Below are 27787 nucleotides of genomic sequence, written 5' to 3'. Positions count from 1 at the left end.
TAAAATTACATTTTAAACGGGTTTGCTGGTGTATGTGATTTTTTTTTTCCCCTCTGTAACGGATGAAGACAACCTGTTGTCTGAGAATGCCAGCAGTTGAAGAGCCAGACTACACAGATGAAATTCAGGGAAAAAAATGTCTGGCAAAAAACAGTTCTTTCATCTTTAAGATGCATCCAAACAGCGTGACAGAGGTCACGTTTTGATTCCCAGCCCATTTTTTATCCAATTTTGAGTCGAAGCTCACAAAATCTTCTGCAGTTTTGCAATTAGCAGTAAAAAGACAAACAAACAAAACAAAAGAAAACCAAATAAATAAATTTGCAAATATTTTGGTAATTCTGAATATCATTTCACAGTTTACATCAACACCGCCACTGTCATTGCCTCCAAAACCTACGAAGCCTCTGCCTTCGCATTTCCTCTTCTGAATGCTGCTCAGGGGGAAACCAAAAGCCATAGGGTCGCCGCTCATTATTGTACGTTGCTCCACCAAAATCTATAAGACAATAAAAAACAATTATTTTGTCTTGTAATTTGAAAAAAATGCACATATACACAGTAACCCGAAACATCACAACGCAAAGGAAACGAGGAGTTGAAGTCCCATTCCAACAGTTTCAGGACTATCCATTTCCAACAGCTGCTCTTAAAACTCTGATATGGAAAATAACGGCACGGACACTCCCACACCTGGAAGTCTAGCATGGATCAACTCAGGAGTACACATTTTTCACCATCTCCACTTCATACAGTAAACTCCAGATTGTTAAAATATTTAGACATCCTCACTAGCTACTTCTGGCAACATAAGCTTCTGTATTTGGTTATATAATAGCAGTCCAACGTGCTGACCCATACCAGATGTACACAGCCCTGTATTCAGTTGGCAACAAGCAATTTTGGAGATAAACTACACTTGGCACGTCAGCTAGAGAGAACTGTAAGTTAAAGTGAGCAGAAATATCTCAGCAGGACTGAAGGAAAATTCTCTGCCCTGGCACTGCAAGAGAAAACAAAGCAAAGCAACCCTCCAAACTCATATTGGTTTGCGGAGCAAAGAGAAAATTAAAAGGCTGTGGTTACACATAACCCCAACCAATGGACCTTGGGAAACAAAAATGAGAAACCATTCCCTGAGCTAATGCACAGTGTTCAGGATAAGTAAATTAGCCTTAAAGATATTGCAGCAGTCTTTGTGATACTTGGTATTTCTTAAACCTCCACCTCAGGATCTCATATCAGTACAAGCAAACAGAAAACCAAAGGCAAGCATGCTATCGTGATCAATTTCAAAACGGATTTTAACCGCAGTCCGCAGTGAGCAGGTGAGACCTGTTTATATTGCATCTTAGCAGGAAGACCAATTTACAAATGGGTTCTTCTAATTGCATATTCATTCAGAAGAGCATTTCAATTTGTAGAGCACTCGCCTCAAATGGTGTTCTGTGAAAATACTCAAACACGGTCAGAATTTCTTTCGTGCTTGCCGAGAAGGGAAGCTCTGGGAAAATGCATCCAGAGATAACTACAGCTGCCCAAACACTGGCAGGCAGCAGCATCAACATTCAGGAAACAAGATGCACTGTGGGAAAGTGTTTTTTAAACTCACAGAAAATGAATGCATGTCTTAACACTGTATCTTCAGTCTGTCCCTCTGTTTTAACTACTAGAGACAAATCTGAACATAACTTCAGGCTGCTACTTTTTGTCTGGAAGGGGCGCATCATTAATCGACAAACGTTACACGAACTCTGGAACTTATCACCACTTACCCCAACTAGATGGGTGCTGCACAGCAGAACAGCATGCCATGCTAGGAAGTTCATCAGGTGAGGAACTAATGTTATCTCATTTGGAATACATTTCAGTGGCTCATCTTAAAGCTGTGAAAATGTTAAGTACACACGCATGGCAGCAAGGGCAGGTGGGCATCGAAAAATGATCAGAGTACTGCACAAAGTTCATGTGCATCAGAAACCCTACAGCTTAGCACAGGTCCCGTCGCTGGTCAGCGCTTTCACTTTAGATCCAAGAGCAATCTCATGGTCTACAGCAAATCCATTAGCTCGATTAATAATTAATGAAACCCATTCTGCTAATGTTCATTTACTGCATTTATTTCCCCTCGTTTTACTTTCCTATATAGAGAACGTGTGTTTAACTGTGTCCTATTGAGCACAAACTGAGAAATATGAGCTTGAAATATTTTGTCACCTGATGAACATTCCTTCTGATGTGAAAAAGCCCAATAACTTCAAACCAGAGAGCACGGAGCAGGGCAGTCAGCAGGCATCAGACCCTTCCACAGGAGTGCAAAGGGGAAAAAAGGCCCAAGAATGCCCAACAAAGCTTTTAAAACCAACATCTGTGAATGGTAGACACGTACTGGAATACTGTATTATTGATGTGTAAACTATTAAAGGCTGAATCTATGACAACGTTCTCAGTAACAATGTTTAAGTCAGTGCATGGAAGTTTCATAAGTCACTTCAATTCTTGTTTCTTTTTATGGGTATGCTACACCTGGGGTAGGTAAGTAGAAAATTAACAGCAAGTTAATACAGAAAGATATGCATTCTGACTTATGAAGAGTAATACAGTCAAGACTGCAAATGGCTGCACCACACAGCACCAAAACTGCACTGTAATGCTCAATTTTTAAAACGTCCTCATTAAAACATTTCAATTAAAAATCAGTTTTCTGCCACGTCACCGTCCGTTAAACACCAATGTTTCTCATGAAGTTGTGGATTTTTCTGTGTAGTATCCGTGCTCAGCTTTTACTTTAAAAACCAGAGACCATTTGCAAATTAAGACAAGTATGGGCAGAGGGCCCAAATATATACACCTAATTACAAGGAGCTGCAATAAGCACCAGAAATGGAACAAGATTTTATAGCAAGGAAGCAAAGCACTCCTTTATCTGCTGACACCAAAATAAGACCAGCAGCGTGCTGGGAAATGAGCATGGAAAGATATTTCTGTACATCAAACAACGCGGTGATGAGTGAAGTTGTTTCACCGAGTTTTAAAATAAGAACATAAATACATAAGTGCCTATATTTAAATTATCCCATTACCCAAAATAGTTCTGCCACCTTTTCAAATTACAACAGAAATATTAATGAAGTAACATCCTTACCTAACCAACATATTCATAGGCCACGCTGTTCAGAAATGGTAATTAGGCCACAACTGCACAACAAGAGAACGTAATCTTTCTGACACATCAGCAAAAAGCTTCAAGACTAATGGGCTTTACAACTGCATTCACAGTATGTCAGAAACAGCAGTAACAGAGAGAGAGACAAAAAAAAGCAAAAGGATGTAAGACAAAAATTAGAGCACAGCACTGAGCACTGGGTATTTTACAATTAATTTTACTGTGAACGAGAACTGCCGTCTGTGAGCATGGAGAATGCTCTCTTACTGTGGGAGTTTTCTGTTGCTGAAGTTTACAGCTATAAAACCAATAGAATAGAATGACTATAATAGCAACTAGTTTAATTAAACCTCATTACTGTAAAGCAGATATCGCGTTGGTAAACATTTCCATTTGTTATGAAATACACATTGCAGTTTGGCTAGTGGAAAAACTGCTCTACACTTAGAACCCAGGACTTTCTGCCCATGCAGATAAGAAGAGCTCACTGCACAAAGGAGTGAGCAGGTTTCCCAGGAGCACTGGAGGTGTTGATGAGGTGCTGTGTGGCAGTGGGCCAGCTGGCAGTGCCAGCAGTCTGCTTGCTTACTCTTCACCTACACAGTGCTCTGCAAGCAAGATCAGATGTAATGACAATTGGAAATAACAACATCCTGTCAGCGCAATAATAATAATTAAGAAAAATAAGTCTGAAGGGTGCACTTTTCTCCTCTGCATTAAGTGTGGCAATAAGGAAGAAAAGAAAAAAAAATAAGCAGATGATGACTTTACAGGGACACTAAGACAAAATCACCACGTGGGGTTTTCATTCTACTACCTTCCACAGAAACACTGCTGTAATGCCCCATGCCTCCTGCTCTCTGGAGTAATGGCCTCACTTTTAGGTTAGGCAGTAGGATTTTCAAGAGCTTCCACAAGCATCAGGGAGACTGAATATGAAAGACAAAGTTGTTTTGTACTCTGCTGCACGTTGACAACAGCAGGGAATGGTTGTGCAATTATTACCTGTGTATAATCATACTTTTTTTATTTTAACTGCGGGGTGCAGTCTCTCAACAGAAACAAAAGAAAAAATAGAAGAGATGTAAACCAGAACACAGTCTGAGGGCTGCGAGGACATGGCCAGGATTTTGGCCAACAGCAGGAGATTTATCCTTTCCATGAATCTACTACAAAATACTTATTTACGTAGTCAGACATCAGGAAAAGATTGAGAGCATTTTTTTAGATAATCCCAATGAACACAGTGCGAGTTACACTCGGTCTACGGATTTAATCCAGTGACAAAATAACAGGAGTCATTAAAATAGTAAATTAATGGGTAATTCCATGAATAGGATTATTCACTGATCTTAGTCTGGAGAAGCTTCTAGTGGTAAATTAGACTCGTTCGTGTTCTCAATAAATTTAATATACTTAAAATTACGTTTGGGAAAAAAAAACAACATGGTTTTTCTTCTAGTGCATTTCTGCATTCCTAACAAAGGCACAACAACAAAGAAATTCTAAACAATATCCCTTTCCCTGTGCCAAGACCAAGAATCCCAAACAGACAGATGGAAACACCAATGACAACTGAAGCCACTCTGCAGCAACTCCCACTTTCTCCAGAGTGGAAGAAAGCACTTTTATGCAGCCCCCACACAGCTTCTTCTAATTACATCCACAGCTGTTCAGCAGAAGGGCTGTTCTCCAGCAAGGTGACCCTGCCAAACCCACTGTGGAAGGAACATTTGTTCCTCTATGAAAAAGATCAAGTTACTAAAGGGAAAAAAAAAAGTCCAGAGACCACTGAAGTCAACGAAAAGCTTGTGTTTGTATCACTGAGCCTGGGACCAAAACACCAACAACAGACTACCTCCATATGTAGCCCCAGCTTTTATAATAGAAGTAGCATGGATGTAAGGAAAACATTTCTAGCCACAAAGGTTTAACTATTTCTTTATTGAAATACTTTCTCGCTACTTTAATTTTGTCAGTTGAAGTTTACATGAAGAAAAGGATCCAGAACAAAGCTGCACTGGTGGTGCCTTCAAAAATGTTTCTGCATATTTAGGAAGCCAGAGGAAAAGAAAGTATTCTGTATACTTTTTAGCATGGAGATCTACATGGATACTTCATGTCAGTAGTAATACATATATTAAGCACAAACAAAACGAATGGTTATTGAGATTTGTAGAAGCTGGGAACTACCCTGTCACTGCTTGCTGGTTGCCTCAAGACAAAGGAAGTCAGCCATGCAAGGCACAGTTTCCAAAAGCACTGGATATGGTACCAAGTGTTTGATGAGAGGAACAAAGGATGCGTGCACTGTGAGTGTCATCATCCCCAGATGTTAAATGCTGAATTCAGTAACCTTAACACAGTGCTACATCCAGGGCAAATCAGAGAGAAGTGAGCAATACCCGTCCCTGGAAATCTGCCCCAGCAAAGCACTGGTGGTCAGGGTCACATCCCACAGACGCAGTTTGACAGCGAGCTGTTCAGAAAGCTATTTCAGAAGCAGAGTGGTACAAGAGAACTTCCGGCCCAGAACACATTGCTGGGTTTGCTAAGACCAAACATCACCTAAGGAAAAAAAAAATGGATTTTAAGAATCAAGACACCAATCTTAGCATGGCTCACCCGAAATGTTTAACTCAGAGGACAATTCTGACTGAAGAAAGGTGGAATTATAAAGCATTTCTGCTTCATGGTTCTTGCAATCTTCAGTAGATTTAGCACATACCATAGAGTGCTACTAAAACGCCCAGTCTCAATGCAAGAAAGCAGAAATAGGACCTCTAAACTGACATTCAGAGACCTGGAAAAGCCAGGTGCCCACATATTTCACAGCCACATTGCAGACGTACCCATGGTCACCCTGTACATTTTTTAATTATTTAAAACAGAATAAAAAACTCACATCGGGACATCTGCACTGTGACATAAGAGGACCATCTATGTATACACACAGGCAATCCACATTAACCACAAAGTACAAAGACCATCACCTACATGTTCAAAAACTTAAGAGGAAAATTCCTTTGTGCAGAGACACGAGTCCACAAAGAATTCTTCACGTTCCTGAGACTGAAAAGCACACACTTGGAAGTTCAGCTCACACAACAACCCAGCGCCCACCACCACAAAAATGCAAACCCACGTCCCACCCCAATCAAGATATTCTTCCGAGGAAACAACAGAGAAGAGATAGTGCACACTGGGGTTACACTGAAGACAGCTGCTAATATAGGATGAAACCAGAACGGAAAGCCATATATTCTAGCTCCATATAGTTTAAACATCATAAATAATGTTTAATTAGAAAAGAAAATCATAGCCCTTAAGTTACATAACTAAATGAAGAAGGGCTACTGCCATTTGTGACCTATATAGGATTATATTTATGGGAATAAGAATGAAATAAAAAAGATAATAATAATTAGATAATGCTGCTTACACTGGCATCATTTGAAACAAAGTACCTAAGCTGGTAAGGGCAAGAATATCCAAGTCCCTTCAAGTAACCCAGACTGGGTTGCTCTCACAGTTTGACAGTACACTAAGAGCAATGCCTACATACACCTCATATCAACAACAAGGTACTGCATAAAAATAAAGTTGCAGTTCAGGGATGCCTGGACTCAGATTAAGCAGAAATGCAGTACCTTCATGCTGGGTTTAGGTAACTGCTGTATGGGAGTGTATACAAAGTTACTGAGATTTAACTTGATGGATCTCAATTCAAATTAGTCTGCAGTTGTGGACAACAAGTGATACTGGGACACTGTGCACTGTGCCATTATGTTCCAAATCTAATGATACATTTTGTGGCCAAATAAGAAAAAATATTATTACTGGCCTTTTCTCAGCCAACCTACAAAGCAACGGTGATGATGAAATGTCACAGCTAGAAAAGAATATGAATCAGAGAAGAGTACCCTAATTTTGGTTCTGGTATCTGTGTTTACCCCCTTTTAGGTGTCTGTTTTGAATCATTTCATGTAATTTTCAGTCACTTTAAGTACCTGTTTCATCATCCATGTAATTGCAGGCTGCAGTGAACACCACGCTTGAAGGAAAAACATCTTTTGTTGAAAGGACAGTACTCACTCAAGCTAATTATTTTTCATATAGACAGGAAGAATATTCTATTTGCACATTAGCACAATAAATTTCATCTCCTTTGCATCACTCTACAGCAGATATATCAATTGCATATCCTGTATTATGTTACCTTAGAAATAAGCTGCTGCAGACCCAAGAACCTGCAAGAGCAGGGCTCTCCTACACTGACTGCTTGGAAAAACAGGCAAACAAAAGAAGTTTAGTCTGTTCCCTGGTATTTTAAAATAAACTACCACAAAGTGGTCTCCCACTCTTGCATGTAGGACAAAATACTGAGACTGAAAGTAAATGAATAAAACACAAAGTAAAATTCCTACTATGAATGATATCAAATGTGCTAACTGTTGCTGACAGAACAGATGAACCAGAGGCAATTCAATTAATTCCCCTGAAAGCTAAGTTCCGCAACAACTACCAAGATTTTCACTACTGTGTGATATTAAGGTAACTGCTCAGATTGCTCTTAATATCTATGCAGATCACAGCAATGGTTTTGCTGTAGAAACCAGAACGGGTTTCCATGTTTTTTTATAGTCTCCAGTTTCACAATATTTAAGGGCAGTCAGAAGCATATTCTGTGAGAACAAAGATGAGCACACAAAGGTGAAGACAACCAAAAAATACATTTACAACTTCTTTTCACCATAGACTGCACTTATGCCTCCAAGGTGACTTCCCACAACCGATGCAGCAAAGCAAAAAGCTGTACTGACTTAAAAAAAATAGTTATTTTTTTAAGCTGAAAAGGCCTTTTCAACCCACAATGCTGCCTGGTCTGCTGCCTTGTCGAAAAGTTTGCAGGCAACACAACTTCTTCATAACAAACCACATCCCAGCAGCTGTGAAAGCCAGTGATGATGACTTGTGAAGCTACTCATTTTCCTATTTTGCCTGAAATTTCTAAGAGCCATAAAGCCATTATTTATGAGCAGAGATTAAAATGCAGCTCACTTTAGAAGTGCAGTTCTAAAACGAGTTTTTGCAGCTTTTCCCTAATGAAAGTTTCTTCACACAAAAAGCTGCAAATACAAAGATTATGAAAAAAGGAAAATGACATTGATAGCTGACCCTCAGTTATTTTTAATGAGATTTAAGGTTACAGTTTCAAATTTAAAAGAAACCTTTTAGCTCATTAAGAACTGTAAGCCTTCAGCTGAAGCAGTATATTGACATATAAGACATGAAACAACTTTTGATATTAAGCATCTCAATACCAGACAGTGTATGTGTGCATTTTTGTCTTTCATTTAATCACTGAAATACAGATGTTTTGCACAATTGATGTAAGTTCTACACACGATGCTCCAATAAGGTACTGTTAGCCTACTAAATATATTTCCTTCACATCTCTTTTCAAAAGCTGAGAAACACATCACAAGATTTTTTCTTTCCCTCTTGACCTCATTTGTATTATGTATTTTATTTTTCTATATCTCAATATCTTTGATATCAATTCAACTGATGAACTGGAATTCAAACAAGCAGCATTTTTATCCCTGAATTACTTTTTTTTACCCTGCCTTTCACCTAGCTTCTTTCAGGGTGAAAGAGAACAACAAGAAGCAATTGCTACATTACTCTTCTAAAACACACGAGACAAACCAGCAAGAAATTTAAACATGAACAGCATCAGTGTTTCTGTTATACTGCTTCATAATACAAATGAGAATGAGAGGTGGTTTGTTTGTTTTTGGCACAGCAATTTTGTTTACTTAAGGTTTGTTTGTTATAAAAGCATTTCTTTTCCTGTAGTAGCAGCAATTAACAATAAGCAATTATTAACCCATGCAGTAATGTGAGAATGACACTGCATCCCCACAGTGCGTTCTCTGAAAATTGTACCTGAAACATTTGGTCATTTCTGAAGGGATATCCAAACTCCTGAACATAACCAATGAAGAATACACCCTTCCCATTCCTCCCACCTCACTGTGAACCATATCTGGAAGATGACACGCAGTGGAATTCTTACCTCTTTCATTCAGACTGTTCAGCACCGCCCTTTCAAGCTGCTCTTCTTCAGTGAGCCCACCTGTATAGTCGTAGTAGTTCCTTGGTGTTCTGTACTGATCATCTGGATATCTGTAATATCCTATAAAAAATGTAAATGAAGAAAATAAACAGCTGCAACGCAGTAGGAGAAGGTGAAAGCAGATGTCATCTCTACACAGTCTTTCTTCCACAGATTAGTTTAATTCAGAAAAGAAAAAAAAAGTACGATTAGGAGCCAGGAGAACTGGAGGAGAAAAATAGTACAATGAAGATAAAGGAAGAGCTTCCAGCTTTACAGCAATGTTACAGATGCCATATCATCATTATTTCAAGTTTCAAATAAATGAAAAGACAGATTTCATCAGCTCCTTTAAAACAAAAAGAAAAGCCCCCAACATGTAACTGCCAGTAGTGGGGCTCCAGTCACTGAACAGCAACTAAATACCACGCAGGCTTCAGGCTTTTCCACGTGTGCCTCACCTCACCCCATAAACAGCATGTCATCCCAAGTGCAAATCATGCTTCAACCTAGAACACATGTTGAAAGACTTCTCTTTCATTTGTGGGAAAATATACAGTACTGTGCAATGCCTGCTCTAAAAAACCCAACAGCCTGCAGGTCTCATCTGCAAGCACTTGATTTTCCTGTACCAAACATTTCTGACCATGAATTCAGTCAAAAACAAGTGCAGAAAGCCACCATCCACCCAAACACATGGGGTTTAAAAGAGAAGAAGACAAGCTGGCTAGAGAACAAGATTTCATTTAGCAGAACCTAATCCTGTCTGAATACAGAAAACCCAACCCTAGAAAAAGAGAAGAAGCAAAGTCCCATTTTTCTTTTCCAAATTTTGTACCTTCAGAATATAAGACTTGGATATTTTCACTTTTCTTCTAGACAGCCATAGATTTTCACAACAAAAGAAATAATGGAAATATTTCTGCTTGAAACAGGTACAGCATGCCACCTTTCTCATCTTCAGATTATTAACACCAGTAATAGTCTTGTGTTACCTCACTAGTTACACGGATTTCATGAGGAATTTCTGTACAGAAGATAACAAGCACAGACTACAAACTGAGGATGCAATTCATTTCATACACACGTGTGTGCACATGGTTTTATATAAGCATACACACATCCTGTCCTTTTGGGAACAGACAACAACTGATGCTGGGAGGAATCGCCATGAAAGCACAGTGAAGACCTGCTGTTGTCCTCCTGCAACCTGAACTTCTGCCATTTCCCAAATTACCTGCTACTCCTCTAGAAAATGATGAGCGTGTATTTTTAAATCTCTCGATGAGTCATGTTTTAACAAGCTTGAAAAGCCTTTCAGTCACAGCTGCTATATTTAAGAGATGATTCTGCAAAAAACAAATCCAACTGCAGGATACCACTTAGTTGACACAGATACACATTTTGGATGCAGTCTTTATGTATTCCCCTTATTCCCCTCTACATTATGTTCATCTGAATGAACATCTCAGCTATATATTTATTTTCCAGTGGCTTCAAAACTGCCTACATGAAGACAATAAAAACCCTGGTTTTATCAGATAAGAAAGGATGGCATCTTTTAAGCTTACTCTATTACCATAAAATCTGGTGAGGGTGATGCTTTACACCGTCCTGGAGTTTTAAGTGCTGACAAAGCTGTAATCTGTTTTACGATGAGAAACAATTCAGTAACATTGATGTGCTCAAGGTGTTCCTATTAATCAAAATAAGTATCCAATATTTTATTCATGAACTGTCTGTAGAGAAAACCTAATTCCATCACCAATTACTGTGATAAAATTACAGTCAAAATACTTTTTCCTCCGAAAGCTGTTTCCTTGTATTGTTTCATAAATTCATTTTGATAATTATAATAATTCATATTTAAATTCAGGCAGGAATAACTCAGCCATACAAAAAAATAAAAATAAAAAATCAACCTAGTTAAGGTTGCACTGTTTACATATGGTGAACCTACAAGAACAGAGAGAGGTTTCTTAATTCCCAGATGACTAAATATTTTACTGCATCGTGCAACAAGCAAAAGGTGAACTCTTCCTCAGGGACTCCTGAGAATAGGATGAAAGAATTACAAAGACTATACACAAGGAAAAAATGAAAAATATGCATATGTATCACAAATACGTATATTTTACAATTACCATTCAACAAAAAAAAAAGTTATGTGTAAAGCCAAGCTTTCAAAGTAGGATAACTTTAACCTTGCTCCTTATTCCACGGGCACCAACTCAAAGCAGCACCACAGTTGCTGTGGGGACTGCTCATGCCATGCAACAAGAGCCAGACTTCCTTTTGGCTAGTGCACTAAAACTTCTTCTCAGGTGCTATGCAGTCCCCTGTATCATTCTATACAACACAAAATATCATTCTTTTCTGTTAGGAGGAGCTGGAAAAGAAGTACAAGACAGTTCAGGATCTGCTCCTGCTTCACAAAGGTTGTCCTTTAATCCTGCCACCACCCTGAGCAGCTACTGTTTGTACAGCTGCAACAGATGAGAGAATTTAAAGGCCAAATGCAAGTTCTTATCTTCATTAGCAAATTTAATTGCCTCTTCCAATAAAAAACATTTGATTTTCCATACATCTTGCTATATTAGCATACTGAAGGAAGATTTGGTCATTATGAACACAGAGTAATGCAGCTGAACAGAAACTGTAGCTAGGTGAATGTGTGTAGCTGGCCTGAGACTGCCAGCTGGACACAGGTAGCTGCACCCTACATCTCCGATGTTCACATCATATTTTATTGCACAATGTTCATTTTATTTCATTTTTATTGGCCTTTAGATCAAACATTCTGTTTTAAATTTGAGAACTGGATTAATGGAAATCCTGGGTAAATACACTTGTAAGTTACAACAAGCTCACCCCTATTTGTAAGGAAAGTACACGATGTATGGTTAGGAATTACAAATCAAATACTTCTGAAATACTCAAGGGCTCATATTCCTACTTATGGGAATTAAAGTAATGATAGAAATACACAGTTGAAGACACAATCCATCAGAGAATAAAAGCAACACTACACTTGGCTCACTGTGGCTCAGAGCGAATAACATCTCACTTGTAAAAGACTATAAAAAAACTTCATGACTAAAGAGAACAATAAGAATGATCAAACATATGAAAGTTTTTCCATAAGCAACTGCATAATCTATAACTTTTCATCCAGATAAAAATGTGACTAATGGAAATATGGGACAGAGGTGTACCAGCCATGAAAGCTGAAGGCTTGGATCCCCTTCCCAGAGGGAAATAAATATGCATCAACTTAAATTATTAGCTCAAACCATACAAGAATAAGAGATCCTTCAGCAGAAAGTAAACTGTGAAATTCCTCTTTGGGGATGTAGGTGTTGAAGTTGATGCTGATTCAAAAAGCTTTTGACAAATTCATTGTCAAAAAGAAGAAGAATCCATCAAGGGCTATTAAAGGCATAAACTTTCCTCTCAAAGCATCTTCAAAGCAGATGTTTGAGGGAGTAATGACATATTCGCCCTGTCCTTAGAGCAGATTCACAAGGAATATAAATCACAGTAGAAGATACAGTAGGCTACAGATCCCTTAACTTGGATTGCTCTCCTCCCAGCTGGCTCTTTGTCTCCCAGACAAGAGCTCCATCTATTATTACTACATATTCCACATGTACAAGAGGTGAATCAAACATGCAATGTTCTAAGCATGCAAGTACCCCAATGCCTAAGCTGCAAAGACAGCTTTAATTGTTTTCTGGTAAAGAATGCTTTTGCTTCTTTTTTGTGTGTGTGCATTTCCTCCACCTCAATTACTTGATTTATGAAAAGCATTCAAAAGAAGATGCTCCTTGTCCGTGCTGGGGGGACATCCTAGAAAGGATCAGCAAAGCCTGCCAAATCAAGGATGCTTCTGGAAGACAACTTCCCCTTGCAGAAGGGATGAGGGATGATACTGCCCCAGTGTAGCATTTCATAAAGCTATAACCTTAAGATTTAAAGTCTTTTGTACAAAATACAACCACATAGTTCCAAGTAGGAAAAGTGAGACTGTCAGACAAATAAAATTTGATTGATAATTATAGACATACAAGACATTTTGTATACTATAACATTTGCCATTTGGTCAGCTCTTCTGCATGTTTTCTATTAGCAAAAACTACATCTGTATTTGTAAAACCAAAATAAGTTTTTAGGTAAGCAGGTGAGAATGTTTACCTGAATAACCTGAATAGTAGTTCCTTGGCCTGTCAGGGTCAGTAAATGAAGAAAAACCACCTAGAAATAAGAATAGCACAAGCACAATTAGAATAAAGTCCTGAGTTGCCCAACCTATTAGGTAACAGACAGGTTCTGCAACAACCACAGTTGCAACAGGTCTTAGACTTCTAAGTAAAACACTGAAGTTCAAAGGCATGCTCCTATAAAAGTTTGCACAGCTGCATTTAAAAGCAGATGTTAGTTGAAACACAGTTACATACTTTCAAAATTGTTTCTACAGTCCAAAAACCCGTATCAATTCAAAGCCACAAAACCTGGGGAATCTTGTAACAGTTTCTCAAGCATCCCTCAACTTTTCCCTAAACCTAAAAATTTCCACGTGAACCAATACATGCAACAGAAACTCAAAATGGAAATGTACCATTCTGGCATATTTCTATAGCTTCACACTCCATTCATAGTGACATTCTGGTTGACATCTTACATGGAACATCGTACTTCAAATACATAGCTTAAAACGAATGGTAAAAATGCATTCCTTGCAGCAAAAACATTATACCCAAAGGACACCTTTAAAACAGCTTAGAATGAGTAAAACAAGAAGGCGAGCTTTTCTTCTGCAAGCAGTTTAACAGTTATACCAGTTTAAAAATATGCTGGAATTGCCTGAACATCTGTAACTGTATGTTAGTATTTTTCAGAGCACCAATGTCTCACGCAGATTTTACAGACCAAAGCAGATACCTGCACAGACTTCCATGATCCTTTTCAGAGGACCCATCGTGTACATCAGTCCAACAAGAATCCCTGCCAGATGTCCAGCAAAAGAAGTCCTACAGGAAAAAAAATAGAATGAAATCCCATGAGTGAAACAAAGGCAGACTTCTTTCATAGGAAACCTGAAGGGGAAGTGCAAACACTGTAACCCAGAAAGTCTGCAAGTGACCAAGCATAGAGAAGTGACAAGGACACAGGTAACGCAAATACTTACTAATTTCTGCTCTGACCTGGTCAATCTGATTTCTAATATTAGTGTTAATTATGCTGATTAAACCCAGATGTGCAGTTTACAGAATTCCTCCCTCCCTCCTCTTTTTTTCTTTTCCAATCTTCTACATTCTGAGGAAGAAGCTCCGCACAAACCTGACCCCAAGCCATGAGTGAGAGGTGTGAGCTCAACACATCAGATTCGAAGCTGTCAAGTTAATCATGTGGTTTGATTTAGTGCTCCTTACCAAAATTAATTTCCTCAATTCATGAAAATAAGTGCACATACAAGTGCATGCATATATATACTTTAAAAATGTTATTACTGACAGCACTCAGTCTGAGATCAGATTCATTCAGATCTCGCTATAATCTTTCTACGTAGGAAATATATTGAATAATGTCAGTCTACATAAGTAAATTCACATGTAATTAACATTCTGCTACCCACATGCCTTAGTCCAAAGTGGATATTCTCCTTTCCAATGAACTTAGGTATATGTGAACTACTAATCCCGATAATATACCAGTGTCAATCTTCCTGACATTTTACTGTTATTTTACAGTGCAATGTAATTTTCAGTAGATTGCCTTTTTAAGAAATTGCATAATGGATTTCTTGCCTACAAGTTTTATCTGCTGACTTTGAAGTTAGTGACAAAACTCTGTTTTCACAAGGCAGAACTATATACACATGCAGTAAAATGCTATTTTGTCTGAAAGGCACAACTACCATTTATTTGAAAGCACAAAAGTTGTAGGAAGGCCTTCTCCAAACACACTCCTTTCACTTGTATTATAGATTCCACTCTTCCTGTACCAAATTCAGATAATTGAGGGTACTCCTATTTTCTGCTTTTTGAATATAGTAGCAAAATTCTTGATATGTTATCAGCCATAAAGCAATCTCCACTGTCATATGACTCCAAAAGTGTATTTCTACATTGTTCCTAAGAATAGGAATACGCTGACTTGAATGTCTACTTTCATAAGTTGACTTATTGTACTGTTAAGACTATAACACTCTCCTGATTACAGTAACAAGAGCAACCGTTGCCTTTTCTCCTGCTGGTTCAGAAAAATTGACAGATTTATTTCGTTTGTGTTACAGCTTTGCTTTGTATAAATACAAACTGCACTTTAAATGGGAGTAGAAGTGGGGCTCTTGGCTTTTTAAATTGCATCATTTTTTTCCCTCTAAATGTCAACGAGCTTTATCAATATTAACTAGTATTCTCTTTGGTATAAAGAAATTCAAATGAAGTCTCATTTAATTTTTGTTAGAAAATGTGGATCTCCCCAGAGATATTCTTTAAGCCATTCACTTCCTACTAATGATGATTATGCAATGTGTCTAAATGCCATTTCCTGAAGAAGTTTGCCATCGAGTTGATGCGCACTTTACTTGAGAAAAATCTTCTCAATAGAATTAATTATATCTCCTCATTTGGCCATGTAGTTTCCATGAAAAGTGGTATCGTTAAAATGAAAACCATATGACAACATTTACTCTTCAGCTATCCAGCTCTGACACAATGCTTACAAGCTTCTCACAATATTATCTTTTAACATGAATATTGTCCCAGTACTCTTATGCAGAATCCAAGTAATCACCTCACTGCTGGCACACTTATCCTGACTAGTTCCCATTCTGAGGTATCCTTCACCTCACAGAGCACATGAAAGAAGAGCAAATAAGCCTGTATCACTTCTCTCCTGTAATTTCCTCCTAACAACAAATCTGAAAGTCTGGTAGGAATTATCACTCATGCACAGCACAAAGCCACTTAGCATCAAATGTACATCCTTAGCTTAGCCACTGCTGCGGTCTTCTGTGACAAGAACTTATTTTCATGCATCTCTTACTCTGATGCAGTGCTAGGAAGTATGCATTCACTCAACAAGCAAAGAAATAAGTTATAGAACATACTACAAAAATCTACACCAACTTTATTTTGAATAAAATGAATAACATTAGATAATGGGATGAATTTATACAGCAATTTACTCCAAAATTAACTCAGGTGAGTAGTCACATGCACACGTAAACTTACAGCTGCTGCTTCAAAATTTAATCTCACTGTAGTGGTTTAACCCAGTGGGTGGCTCAGCACCACACAGACGTTTGCTCACTCCTCCCCTTCCCAATAGGAAGAGGGAAGAGAATCAGGAAAGAATCAGAAAGAACCCATAAATTGAGATAGAACTATTAACTAAGATAGAGAAAAAGAAAATACTTATGACTATGTATGTAGATATGAATGTATGTAACAAGTGATCTGAGGAGAAGGACCTGAGTGTCCTGGTGAATGGCAGGCTGGCTGTGAGCCAGCAGTGTGCCCTGGTGGCCAAGAAGGCCAATGGGATCCTGGGGTACATTAAAAACAGTGTGGGCAGCAGGTCAAGGGGGGTGATCCTCTCCCTCTACTCTGCCCTGGTGAGGCCTCACTTAGAGTATTGTGTCCAGTCCTGGGCTCCTCAGTACAGAAAAGACAGGGATCTCTTGGAAAGAGTTGAGCAAAGAGCTACACAGATGATAAAGGGTGTGGAACACCTCCCTTATGAGGAAAGGCTGAGAGACCTGGGGCTGTTCATCCTTGAGAAAAGACTCAGAGGGGATCTGATTCATGTCTATAAATATCTAAGGGAACAGGAGGCAAAGGGACGAGCCTGGACTCTTCTCAGCAGTGTGGTGATAGGATGAGGGGAGATGGCCACAAACAGAAGCATAGGAAGTTCTGCACAAAAATTACAAAATGGACAAAATTAAAAGGTTAGAACTAATTTAGTAAATTTTTTAATTAGGAATTTTCTATTTCTGAATTACAATAGCTGTCACAGACCTGGAAGGAAAAACAAAAATTTTCAGCAGGCTCTATGTTACTTCTGAATACTTTATTAGTCATGGATGACTCTGTGATATATCATCCCAACTAAAGGACACACAAACATACCCTGTGTCCTGATGGGACAGAACTGTGCACCAAGCACTGACCTCTTATCATTCAGAACAAAATGACACACCCTGATCTACAAAGGAACTCCATTTAATCAGACACGGCCAAAATGGTAACATGCCTTGAGCATGCAGACGAGGATGTAACAGCATTGCCCTGAGAGCCAATTACTGTGCTTCGTTTCAAGGCAGTTGCCAGTTACTAATTAAACATACTATGTTCTGAGACATTAATTTCTGTAGCCTACTCCTTGCTTTCTATGGCCCATGTTAATATTTAAGTGCTGTGAAATTGTCCTAGGTATCAGAAGTGAATGTAATTAGGGGTTGCTGACACAAGGCAGCAGTCTGTGCTTCTATGCAAATTATGAAAATATTTCTAATGTTATTTCTATACTTCATATTTACTTTCTACCTCCAAAATATGTCTGCAGTAACACAAGTGGAAAAAAAAAGCAACAAACACCAACAGCATCCAACCATTAACCGCATGATTTTTCCTTTACCAATTATATATGTGATATGCTCATAGTTTATTTTTGGACAAATTCCACTATTTTTTTCCACTATTCTTTAATCATAAACAATGCTATTAAACATATAAAGTGAAAACTACTTAATGCTAAAACAACACTTTGATTATCAGAAGAATGAAATGAATACACCAAACTTCCAGGTTTATACACTTGCATCAATAACATGCAAGTGATCTCTTAGCTCATAATTCAAATTGCATTAAAAAAAATATGCTCCACTCTTCTTTTGCCTTTTAACTTGGGATTCCTTCTTTCAGACAATCAGTAAATGATAAAGCAATATAAATGCTGCTTTAAATAAGTAATATCTGAATTTTCATTCTGTTCTACCTGCCACATCATAGCATCTGATGATTAGTATGTCAGCCTTGCTCCTCTCTTTAATCTTTCTGAAAAGCAGCAAGTTGTTTATGAATTGCTGTTTGGCAGTTAGTAAACTTGGTGGGTGCCTTTCACATACATTCTCCAATATCACTGACAGTTATAAGTTATAAAATATTATGTAAGAAAACAGATGATTTGCAACTACAGCTCCAGAAATCAACTGCAAATGAAGGAAAAACTGCACTGGCATAGCTGAGCACAAAGGAAAAGTAAGGAAGGCAAGCAGCAAGACTTCAGGACAGCAGACTATGAATTTTATCCAGATAACCTTGGGCTAAACAAATAAAATGGAAAAAATGAATAAAATACTGGATGACAGTTTAATGATAAACTAGAGCGGTGACAAAAAAAATGGACAGAGGATAGCACATGAAAAACAGAAAGCAAAACAGTGGAATGCTTTCCTATGTTCAGCTATTTTGCCTAAAGCGGATATCCCTTCTCACTGCCCATCATCTTTGCATCTTCACTCAAATACTGTGTCATACTTAGACAACACTCCAGTTCTACATTATGAAGACTGGTGTTAAGGAAAAAAGCCTCAGCACCGAACTGTAGCCCCAACACACAGTTTGGATGCTACATCACACCACTTACACCGCACTGACATTCCAAACTACTTCAGGTAACCCAATCTCATTATTAACTTTGAAGTACTAAATGCACTTACCCTGGGGAAATGACATGAATCGCCACCAGCTCCACCCAACAGGCATACTTGCTGGATACTGGCAGCCCAAGGACTCTGCTAACTCTTCCTGGATTGTAATGGTTGTTAAGAACTTTCAAAGCAAATAAGACTCCTGCAAACAATGATAAATAACATGAAGAGAAAAGCACTTATGGCCAAATAATGAAAAAACTTTTACTATGACATAACTGCTGAAATGACAACTATTGAACCTGGAACGCCATGCAGTACCACAGCACCACAATGCAATACTGTTGCATGTCAGAACAAGGGCTCTGCTTCTGGATTCATTGTTTTTCAGGGGTACTTTTCAGTCACTTAAGGATTGACATTATGTATTTGTGTAACTTAGCCAATTCAAAGCTACTTTTTAAACACAACAACTTATTGTAGCTATTCAAGTAAACAAAATACAACAATTGCTAAATGGGAGTTCTAGTTGTAATAAGGACAAAATTAATGAACTCAAAATGTTTAGTGAGCTGAGAAAAGCCACAACTGAAAACAAGACAAATGCATTTGTGAAGCTCATCAGTACGCTCAAAAATTCTGAATTAATGGAAAAGTCATCTTACATATATTCCAGAATCACTTGTTTCTGCAAAAAAAAAAAAAAAAGGAGATAAACCGCCTTTAATCACAGTAATTTATTTCTAATTGATTGCAACTGTTCTTTCATGCAAATAAAAGAAGATACACTCAATAAAAATAAAAAATAAAAACCATGAAAAGGGTTTACCCCTCTTCTAATGCCACAGGGAGCACAAGAAGACAAAACTCCTTTCTCTATCCAGTGAGGTAAATGTTCTTATTTTAGGATAAAACAAACATTTCTTTGAACGTATGTATGTTTACATTTGTTGCTGCTGACAGACTTTATTCAGAAACTGTACATTCACTTAAGGGCAGAAACGTTTGATAGCAGCACACAGATCAGGAGTTTTCCCCATCCAATCCTCCCTTGCCTCATTAGAATATTCTATGTACAGCTTCAATTTTTATCATTATTTTTGAGGTCTAACTGCCTACTGAAGGGTCTAGGCCTGCTGTACTGTTCCTGCTATGGGAAAAGGCCTGGTCCATTTCATCCAGTTGCAAAGTAAGAAAATAAATCCAGGCATCCTAAAAATCTTATGAGATGAAAAATGAATGGGTCATAAATATGCACACGAACTGGCTCTTAAAGAAACAGTTACTGCCAGGAAAATACTCATTTCTTCTTGAACATCTGTTCCATATACATGACACTTGCTCTGTCTGAAATTATGTATGTTGAAGGTCACATTGAGAATGCTGAAGGTTTAGAAAGATCAACTACAGACACTAAGCCTGTCAGAGCTCCTTTAACCTACTGCCTGAGCAGAGCACGCACTCATAGGCTGCTACTCACAAGAACACAACACACATGGAGTACATGCTTCACAGTTCAGAAATGGTTACTTCAGTGGCATAATGTATGCAGATGCATCTGGATGTACACCTGCCTGTTTGCTGCATTCAACATCGTTATATATTATCTATAATTATTTATTTTTGCATTTTAATTGGACCGACCTACCTGAGAAGCCTACAGCACAACTCATTTCATATGAAGGATCATTCAGAATCTTCACAAGCATGAATTCCAGCAGCATATAGACAATTCCAGTCAGCACTGAAAATACTGCAATTACATATGCAAACCACATACTCCCAAGTTTCTTTTCCAACATTATCCCCTTCCAAAGCATGGAAATCATGTTATAATATAAGTGCCAGTCATCAACATGGTGGACAGGTGAAAGCAGTAAACGCTGCCAGTTCTTTCTGTAGAAAGCTTCGTTTACACTGATACATGCTTCATGCAGCGGCCTCAGGGGATTCAGGAAGAAAAAGATATTCAGTACAAGCACTGCAAGGGTAACAGAAGGAATGTTCTGAAGTCCAACTTGAGAAATCTGATAAAGCAGCAAAAGCAGTCCGGCACTGACTCTTCCCTGTCTTCGTTGCATTATCGCTCCTTACTCAAAGAAATGTGAGGTTCACTCTGATTCCTACTCTTGATCAAATCAAACACCATACATGTTTTGGAAAAGCTGAAAGAAAAAAACAACTGCATTACAATACAGGTACTATGGTGTCTTCAAGCTCAATGTTCTTTTAAAACAATAACAAAGAAAAACAGCTAATTCTTCAAGCTAAACAATTGAAATGAGAAGAAAAGAATTTTAAACTGGTCTGAGACCAAAAACAAGAAAACTTATAATATGGATAATCCGGCTGAGCATAGTGAGAAGCACGAGCCTGCAACCTCTCTCCCATGGTCCTGGACAGACTATTTCTTACATAACATTCCTGAGTGTTCTAGACCTATACTCACTAATATCCTGACTCACAGCCATTAAACTTTCAGGCAGGAAACCTCTGAAAAACAACAAAAAAACCTCTATAGAGACTTAGTTCCCATCTTTGCAATGTGTACTGTTTTCAGGATATTTTCCCCAGCTTTTAGTAATACTCAGTACAAGCCAAGAATGAAAATTCAAAGTTACTGTTTTGAAGAGTAAGATACACAGCTAAGGATTCCTACATGCAAGCTTTGAAAATGGTTCTTGCTTTTATAGTCTAAAATTGAAATTTTAGTTTCAAAGCTCATAATGGGGAAAATATTATAGGAGGAAAGCACATGTAAGGATAATAAAAAAAACCCAGAAAATTATACCAAAATATTCATATATTCTCTGCTCAATTTACGACAGAAAAAAAAAAAAGTAGGATAAAAAAAAGCAATAAGGTTGCAGATCTAGATAGAAACAGGGTTACAATGGGAAACTGAGAAAGCACTCCAAGGTAACTTCTCCAGCCCTAAGGAGAGGAGGGAGGTACCTGCACCAGAACACAGCATGAAGCCACACCCAGATGGCACAATGGATGCCTTCATCATCCGGACAACAGCTCAAGATGCAAAGTTTAACACTCCATGTGATGCCTGTTGGGATTTACTAGATCTTGCATTTCTACAGACAGCTGTTCTCTGCAAGCAGCTTTCATTCAGTATTCTGAGTATCATTAATGAATCGATCAGACTGCATCAAAGTAAGCTAACGCATGGAAAAGTCAGGGAAACCACCTCTGAATTGTGTGATCCTGCAAGAGCAAAAGGAACTGAAATCTGCAGAGGGCTGAGCAGAAAAAAAGCCCACCTGCAGCCCAGCCTACATCCTCTCCTTAAACACAAGCAAAAGCAGCAGACAGTGCCATGCTGCTTCACACTTGACAATAAATGGCATTAAGCAATTGATCAAATTAAATTCACGATGCCATAATCCCTGAATTTCTTGTTAAACTGCATTTATGCTCAGCACAGCACAGGAGGAAGGATCCGCCTGCATTCTCAAAGCAACTGCACTAAAGCAGAACACAAATAAACGCATCTGCTACAATGAAAGGAAATTCACTGCATTTTTCCCATGGTCTAAGCTCGGTCTGAGGCAGAGTGCAAGCTGCAGAAACCTGCTCCTTCCAGGACCAAGTGCACAGCTCAGCTGTGCTGGGACCTTCAAGAAACAGATTGCAATCCTCCTCATTTAACTACACAGCTGAGCTAAAACCTCTTGAAACACAAAATCATGGTTGTAAATGATAACAGTGTCAGTCTTTGTTCGTCTGGCTTTAATTTAATGTCAAAAGTAAATTTCAAAGAAGTATTTAGATAATCTAAAGTTTAGTTCATGTCATCTTCTACAACATACCAGCTCATAATGTTGGGATCGCCATTTCCAAATATTCCTACTATACCATTCCTAATATCCCAAATATTCCCAAGCCTCTGACTTCTCTTTTTTTGCCACTGACACAGCTACATTTTTCACCACTGCAAAACAGCTGACAAAAACTTAGAATTTAAAAGCCAACCCAATTTAAACACAGGCTACATGGAAACCCCAACATCTTGCCATACCACACTGTTCAGATTGCCAAATAGTATATAGTATCACTTTTTAAAGCTCTCCTTCGCTTATGACAGTCTTTATTTTCCAATTTTAATAATCTTAGCATCAAAACACCTAGGAAATACAACCTGAGTGCAGCACATGTCTGTACCATAACCACATGAGAGCAGGAAGGGTTTACACCACGACTGCAGTAATGCTATGTAATGTAAATCCTTCCTATTGTTGGGAGCAACCAGAAATGGGTGCCAAAAACACAACTGATTCTAAAGAACAAATATATAAAGAAAACAAGTTAAGAGCCTTCTGAAATGGAGTTCAGCTAGAATACAGAGCTTTCCACTGTTTGAACATTTTTCCTCAGCCTCTACTCTGTCCACTTGAAGTCCAACAAGACTTGAAACAATGAAGCCTTTATTTATTTATTAAATATGCCACCCACTTCAAAATGTACAAATTTCCAGCAGGGCCCTGAATCAGATGCTTGTCCTGCTCCTAGGCTGCCACGTGCCCACATTTTTGTCACCTACTCAAGATAAATGTCTGAACTAAGCATTCCTGAAATCTTGCTGGTTTGGTACTAACCAAGAGCAGCATGGAATCTCTTTTTACTGTGACAAACCCCTTTGCTGGATTGACAGCCATGAAATATGACTTCAGATTACTGAAAAATCACACGATTAAGTAAAAATTTTACTAAATTCTGGTTCAAATGAAGCGTTACTGTCTTCTCCTACTACAGAAGTAGTTTGAAGATTCTCCTTCAGCCCTCACTCCCCTCCAAGCTTCTAAAAGTTCCACTCTAGATCTGTGGTTCACACTGATTGAAACACACACATCTCATCGCCCTGCTGCTCAGAAACCGCACTGCGAGGTACACCCAGATGCTACAAACAGATGAGAAATGCAGCTTCATTCCACTGAGGGTAAGTACAGCTGTGATCTGCCTGCATGGCACATCCTGCTCCTCAGAAGGCCAGTCAGCAACCTTCTCTCCAGCACTGCTTAGTTCTCCTTGTGCCTTCCAAAAACCATTTGTACCAGAGAAACATTAGCACTACATAACCCTCTGCTGACAGAAGAAATCCCAGGGCTAGCAATTCACTTTGGATTAGGAGTGTGAAGTGAACTTCTCCATCACCCCCACTGACATCACTGCAGTTCTCTGGAGTGGCCACAAACTGTTTTCTTCTTTTTTCAGATGAAACTAAAGCAGATGAAAAACCTGAGCATTCAGCCCACAGATCCAGGCTGGAGCTAGGTTGCACTAAAACAAAAAAAAAACCAAAACCACAACACACTTGAACTTGAAACACATACAGGATGAAAAAGGTGAACATCAGATGCTGAGCATAAACTGTTTCAGACTGCAGATACAGCTCAACAGACCCACATTAGTCACCTTTTAAGATACAAACACAGTACAAATCCTGATATCCAAGAACAGAACAAATGACAAACTGTAATCTTAAGGCAAAAGGAGTTCTACAAAGAAAGCATCAGCAAACTACACTCAATATTGGCCTCAAACTTTGATGGGGACTAAGGAAGGCAGAATAAACAAAACAAGAACAAATAAATGCAAGAAAAAGCACAATCATTTTAGATGTAGTGAACCATCCCACTTTTATTTAATATGCACGAAAAAGGTCAGCCACAGCTATCAGTTACAATAAACATTAAATAAATTGACTACATGAAATGCCATGTCTACCACTGAACTCATTCCTTCCCAATCTTTCTGTCTGTACATTAGCTTTCATAGGCAGTCACTGTAGGAAAAGGTACTGTGCTCTTGTGCCTCAAAAGCAAGGCCTGATCTCTGGTGAAAAGGATTTACTGGTAACACATATATTAGTAAGATTCACTATTTCCTCCTCTGGAGACAAAGGTAATATAAATTTTTGTACTACAGTGTAAACCAGCTCCCCAGATGGAACAACCTAAGATGTTTATTACGTATTGCCTTTGTGTGGGTGTATCTATATGTACAGAGAAATATATTTATACACATACACTCCTTTCATGAGTACATATTATTCTAATCAGGAAAAATGCTTTGGGTTTACCATCAAAAAGAGCCGTTTTGGACTATATAAATTCATACAATAGAAATTCTGCTACAGTCCTAGCATGGAGCAGGCAAAAGCAGAAACCCTTACAGATTTTCAAAGAGCAATACCTTTTAGAAACACTCCCTAGAAATCAAGTTCACCAGAAACTAATGAACTCAGTGTTCTCCTTCACTGGAAAACACATGTCCAAAATTCACACAGGAACCATGTGGCAGTCCCATGCTGCTGATGACTACTTTGCTACTAAAAGCGACACAGAGACCGTTTTCTCTATATTTCTAAATGCATATGCCACGCGTTGTCAAACAGATGAAGTATTTTTGATCAAGCTAGGAAAAAAATCAGCAGATAATCTCTTTTGAAACGTCAGCTCTTCTTAACCTCTGTGATAAGCCAGTCAGAGTTACGTACCATCAAAATATCCTTCTGGAGGAAACAACAGACATATTAAGCTCCTTTCCTGTTTTGCAGGAACAAAGCTACACAAGGTGCAATAAATGTTTTTACCACCCTATCTCATAACTGACGGTAAGTAACCACCCTTCTAACAGCGAAGATACATCGATAAGGGTTTGTAAGTGAAGTAAATATTGATAGCTGTAGGACTGGACTGCTGAGGGGGCATCAGCTGTAAATATACAGAGCTCCATATCAGAACCAAAGTAGAGTTCAGATGAGGCCCCAGCTAGATTCTTAATTTCACAGATGCTTAATTACTTCCATTAAGATCAGGCCTTTGTTTGTACTTGACTGCAATTCTCACACCCATATAATCCCAAAACTGCGTCATTACAGCAGAAGAACATCCTCACTTGTTTATCTCAAGAATTCTGCAGTGTAATCAAAATGAAACAGCTGGCATTTCCTTCACTCCTCCAGAACGGCACAGCATGGACAGAACAGTACAGCACGGCAGCGCCACCCCGAGCAAAACCTGCACGGACGGGATAAAGGGGAACGCGGCAGAGCGAAACGCACAGCACGCAACCCGCTTCGCCCCGCGCCGACACGGCCTCATGTGCTGCAGGGAATCCCGGGCTGGAGGCGGCGCGGGGCAGGGCCTACGAGGCCAAGCAGCGGCGGGGTGCTCGCGCTACGGCTCCTCACGGCCGGAGGAGAAAGAGCAGGGCGATCACACGGAAGCAACGCCGCGCGGGGAGGCAGCGGGACACGTCCTCCACAGCACGGCAACACAAGCTCCCCTTGCCCCGCTCCCGTTCCGCCCTGCCCGTCCACTCCTCTCTAACACTCACGTCGTTCTGCGCAGCGCTGGCCCCGGCGCCGCGTCACGTGACGCAGTTTCCAGGTCGCAGATTCGCCACCCGCCCGCGGCGCTCTCTCCTCAACTGCGCGCGCGCGCAAGGAGGGGCCCCGCCCCGCGCCGCCCCTCCCAGGAACGGGAAGGGGGCGGCGGGAGCGCGCGGTGGAAGGGGGAGGCTTGGGCGGCCTGAGGCGCGGCGGGAGCGCGCGCCCAGCGAGATATACGTGCCCGAAATGGGAGAATGCGACGAGAAATGACGCCTCATCCTAAGCTCTTCGGTCTTGGCACATTGGGATCTGTTACCCCAATTAATGCTAATCATCGCAATTCATAAAAATCACAGGATGCGGGAGCTAGGAATGCCGGGCTGGCAGATTTCCAAACGTACACCAGATTTTCTGTAATCAGCACCATTTTCTGTAATGGCCTCCTGCAGTGCTTATTGCCCCAGTGTAGGCTCAGGTCCTAATACTGGACGCACGAGTCTTGAGGTCATGTCTGTCTGGGACCCAGAAGGCCTGCATTGTTAACCTGCTCAATCATGTATTTTCGATCTTATCTTTTTGATAAGGTCCGAACAATAGGAGTCATGGGAACAATTGTAGGCTAAGGTTAAGTAAATAAATGATACATTCAGGTGCTGTGATTAATGGATCACATATGTTCTTTATAGCTGAGTGTGGGATTTAATACTGCATTTTTTTTTTTTTGCTCACATTTTTGAAAATTTGCTTAAAAAAGAAAACCAATGGAACTTCTGTATTACTTTTTACATACATAAAAAGCTGCAAGTGTTTATAGATATGTACATTTAAGAAATAAAAGCTCTGCTGCTCTCTTTCTTTGACCTCATGCCACTATTTACCTCATGAATTTCCTTCACCTTTTTGTCTGAAAGTTCACCTTTCTTATTAAAAAAAAATTGAAAAAAAGGAAACTAGTGTTTTACACACTACGAATTTTGTATGGAGAGTTCAAAAAAAGTGGTGACTTTTTTTAGCCATGCTCATAGATTTCCCATACATGAGATCACCCAGTTGTTTTTAAGATGCCCCAAAAGGTGTTTTTGAGTAAGGAGCAATTTAGCTAGGCTGAAGAGCTGGCACCTAACAAGTACAGCATGTACAACAATTTCACTGTCCATTTAAGCAGCTATTAACAGTATACGTTCTGTTTCCTCTGTACGCCTGAGCTGATTAAAAAGCGAATTCAGTACTTTGAATAAAAATAAGAAAAACATCATTTTCATGTCCCATGTACAGTTAGCACAGCAGTGACGCATTCAGTGCAGGCTGCTTACGCCTTACTGCTAGCCATATAATCCATGTAAATATTTATGTTTCACCTATTATCACTGTAAACATACTGCTTAGTCATATGTTGACCAATAATAAAAAAGTGACATTGAGATCTTTCTCTCGCTTAATGGCAGAAGGTTTAAACAGGTTTTAGAGGCAGTAGAGCAGATCTCATTTTTCTGA

At 39.1% G+C, this 27787-nt stretch overlaps 1 protein-coding gene across 1 annotated transcript; it reads right to left on the bottom strand.

Annotated features, from left to right (window-relative positions):
• Window positions 1–291: 291 nt before the first annotated feature.
• Window positions 292–25918, bottom strand: RHBDD1 (rhomboid domain containing 1). The gene is made up of 7 exons (XM_065748615.1): window positions 25792–25918; window positions 20597–21113; window positions 19018–19150; window positions 14229–14317; window positions 13482–13541; window positions 9249–9368; window positions 292–499 (listed from the first exon to the last, which is right to left on the bottom strand). Exons 2-7 carry the CDS (start codon window positions 21027–21029, stop codon window positions 381–383), a joined length of 954 nt encoding a protein of 317 aa, XP_065604687.1. The 5' UTR covers window positions 21030–21113; window positions 25792–25918; the 3' UTR covers window positions 292–380.
• Window positions 25919–27787: the final 1869 nt, after the last annotated feature.

The sequence above is a fragment of the Cyrtonyx montezumae genome, unplaced genomic scaffold, assembly GCF_038088225.1.
Source record: "Cyrtonyx montezumae isolate F1298 unplaced genomic scaffold, pur_monq_1.0 scaffold_5, whole genome shotgun sequence".
In the NCBI taxonomy this organism is placed as follows: Eukaryota; Metazoa; Chordata; class Aves; order Galliformes; family Odontophoridae; genus Cyrtonyx; species Cyrtonyx montezumae.
Note: the sequence above shows the minus strand (reverse complement) of the source record. Positions and strands in the feature narration are given on the sequence as shown.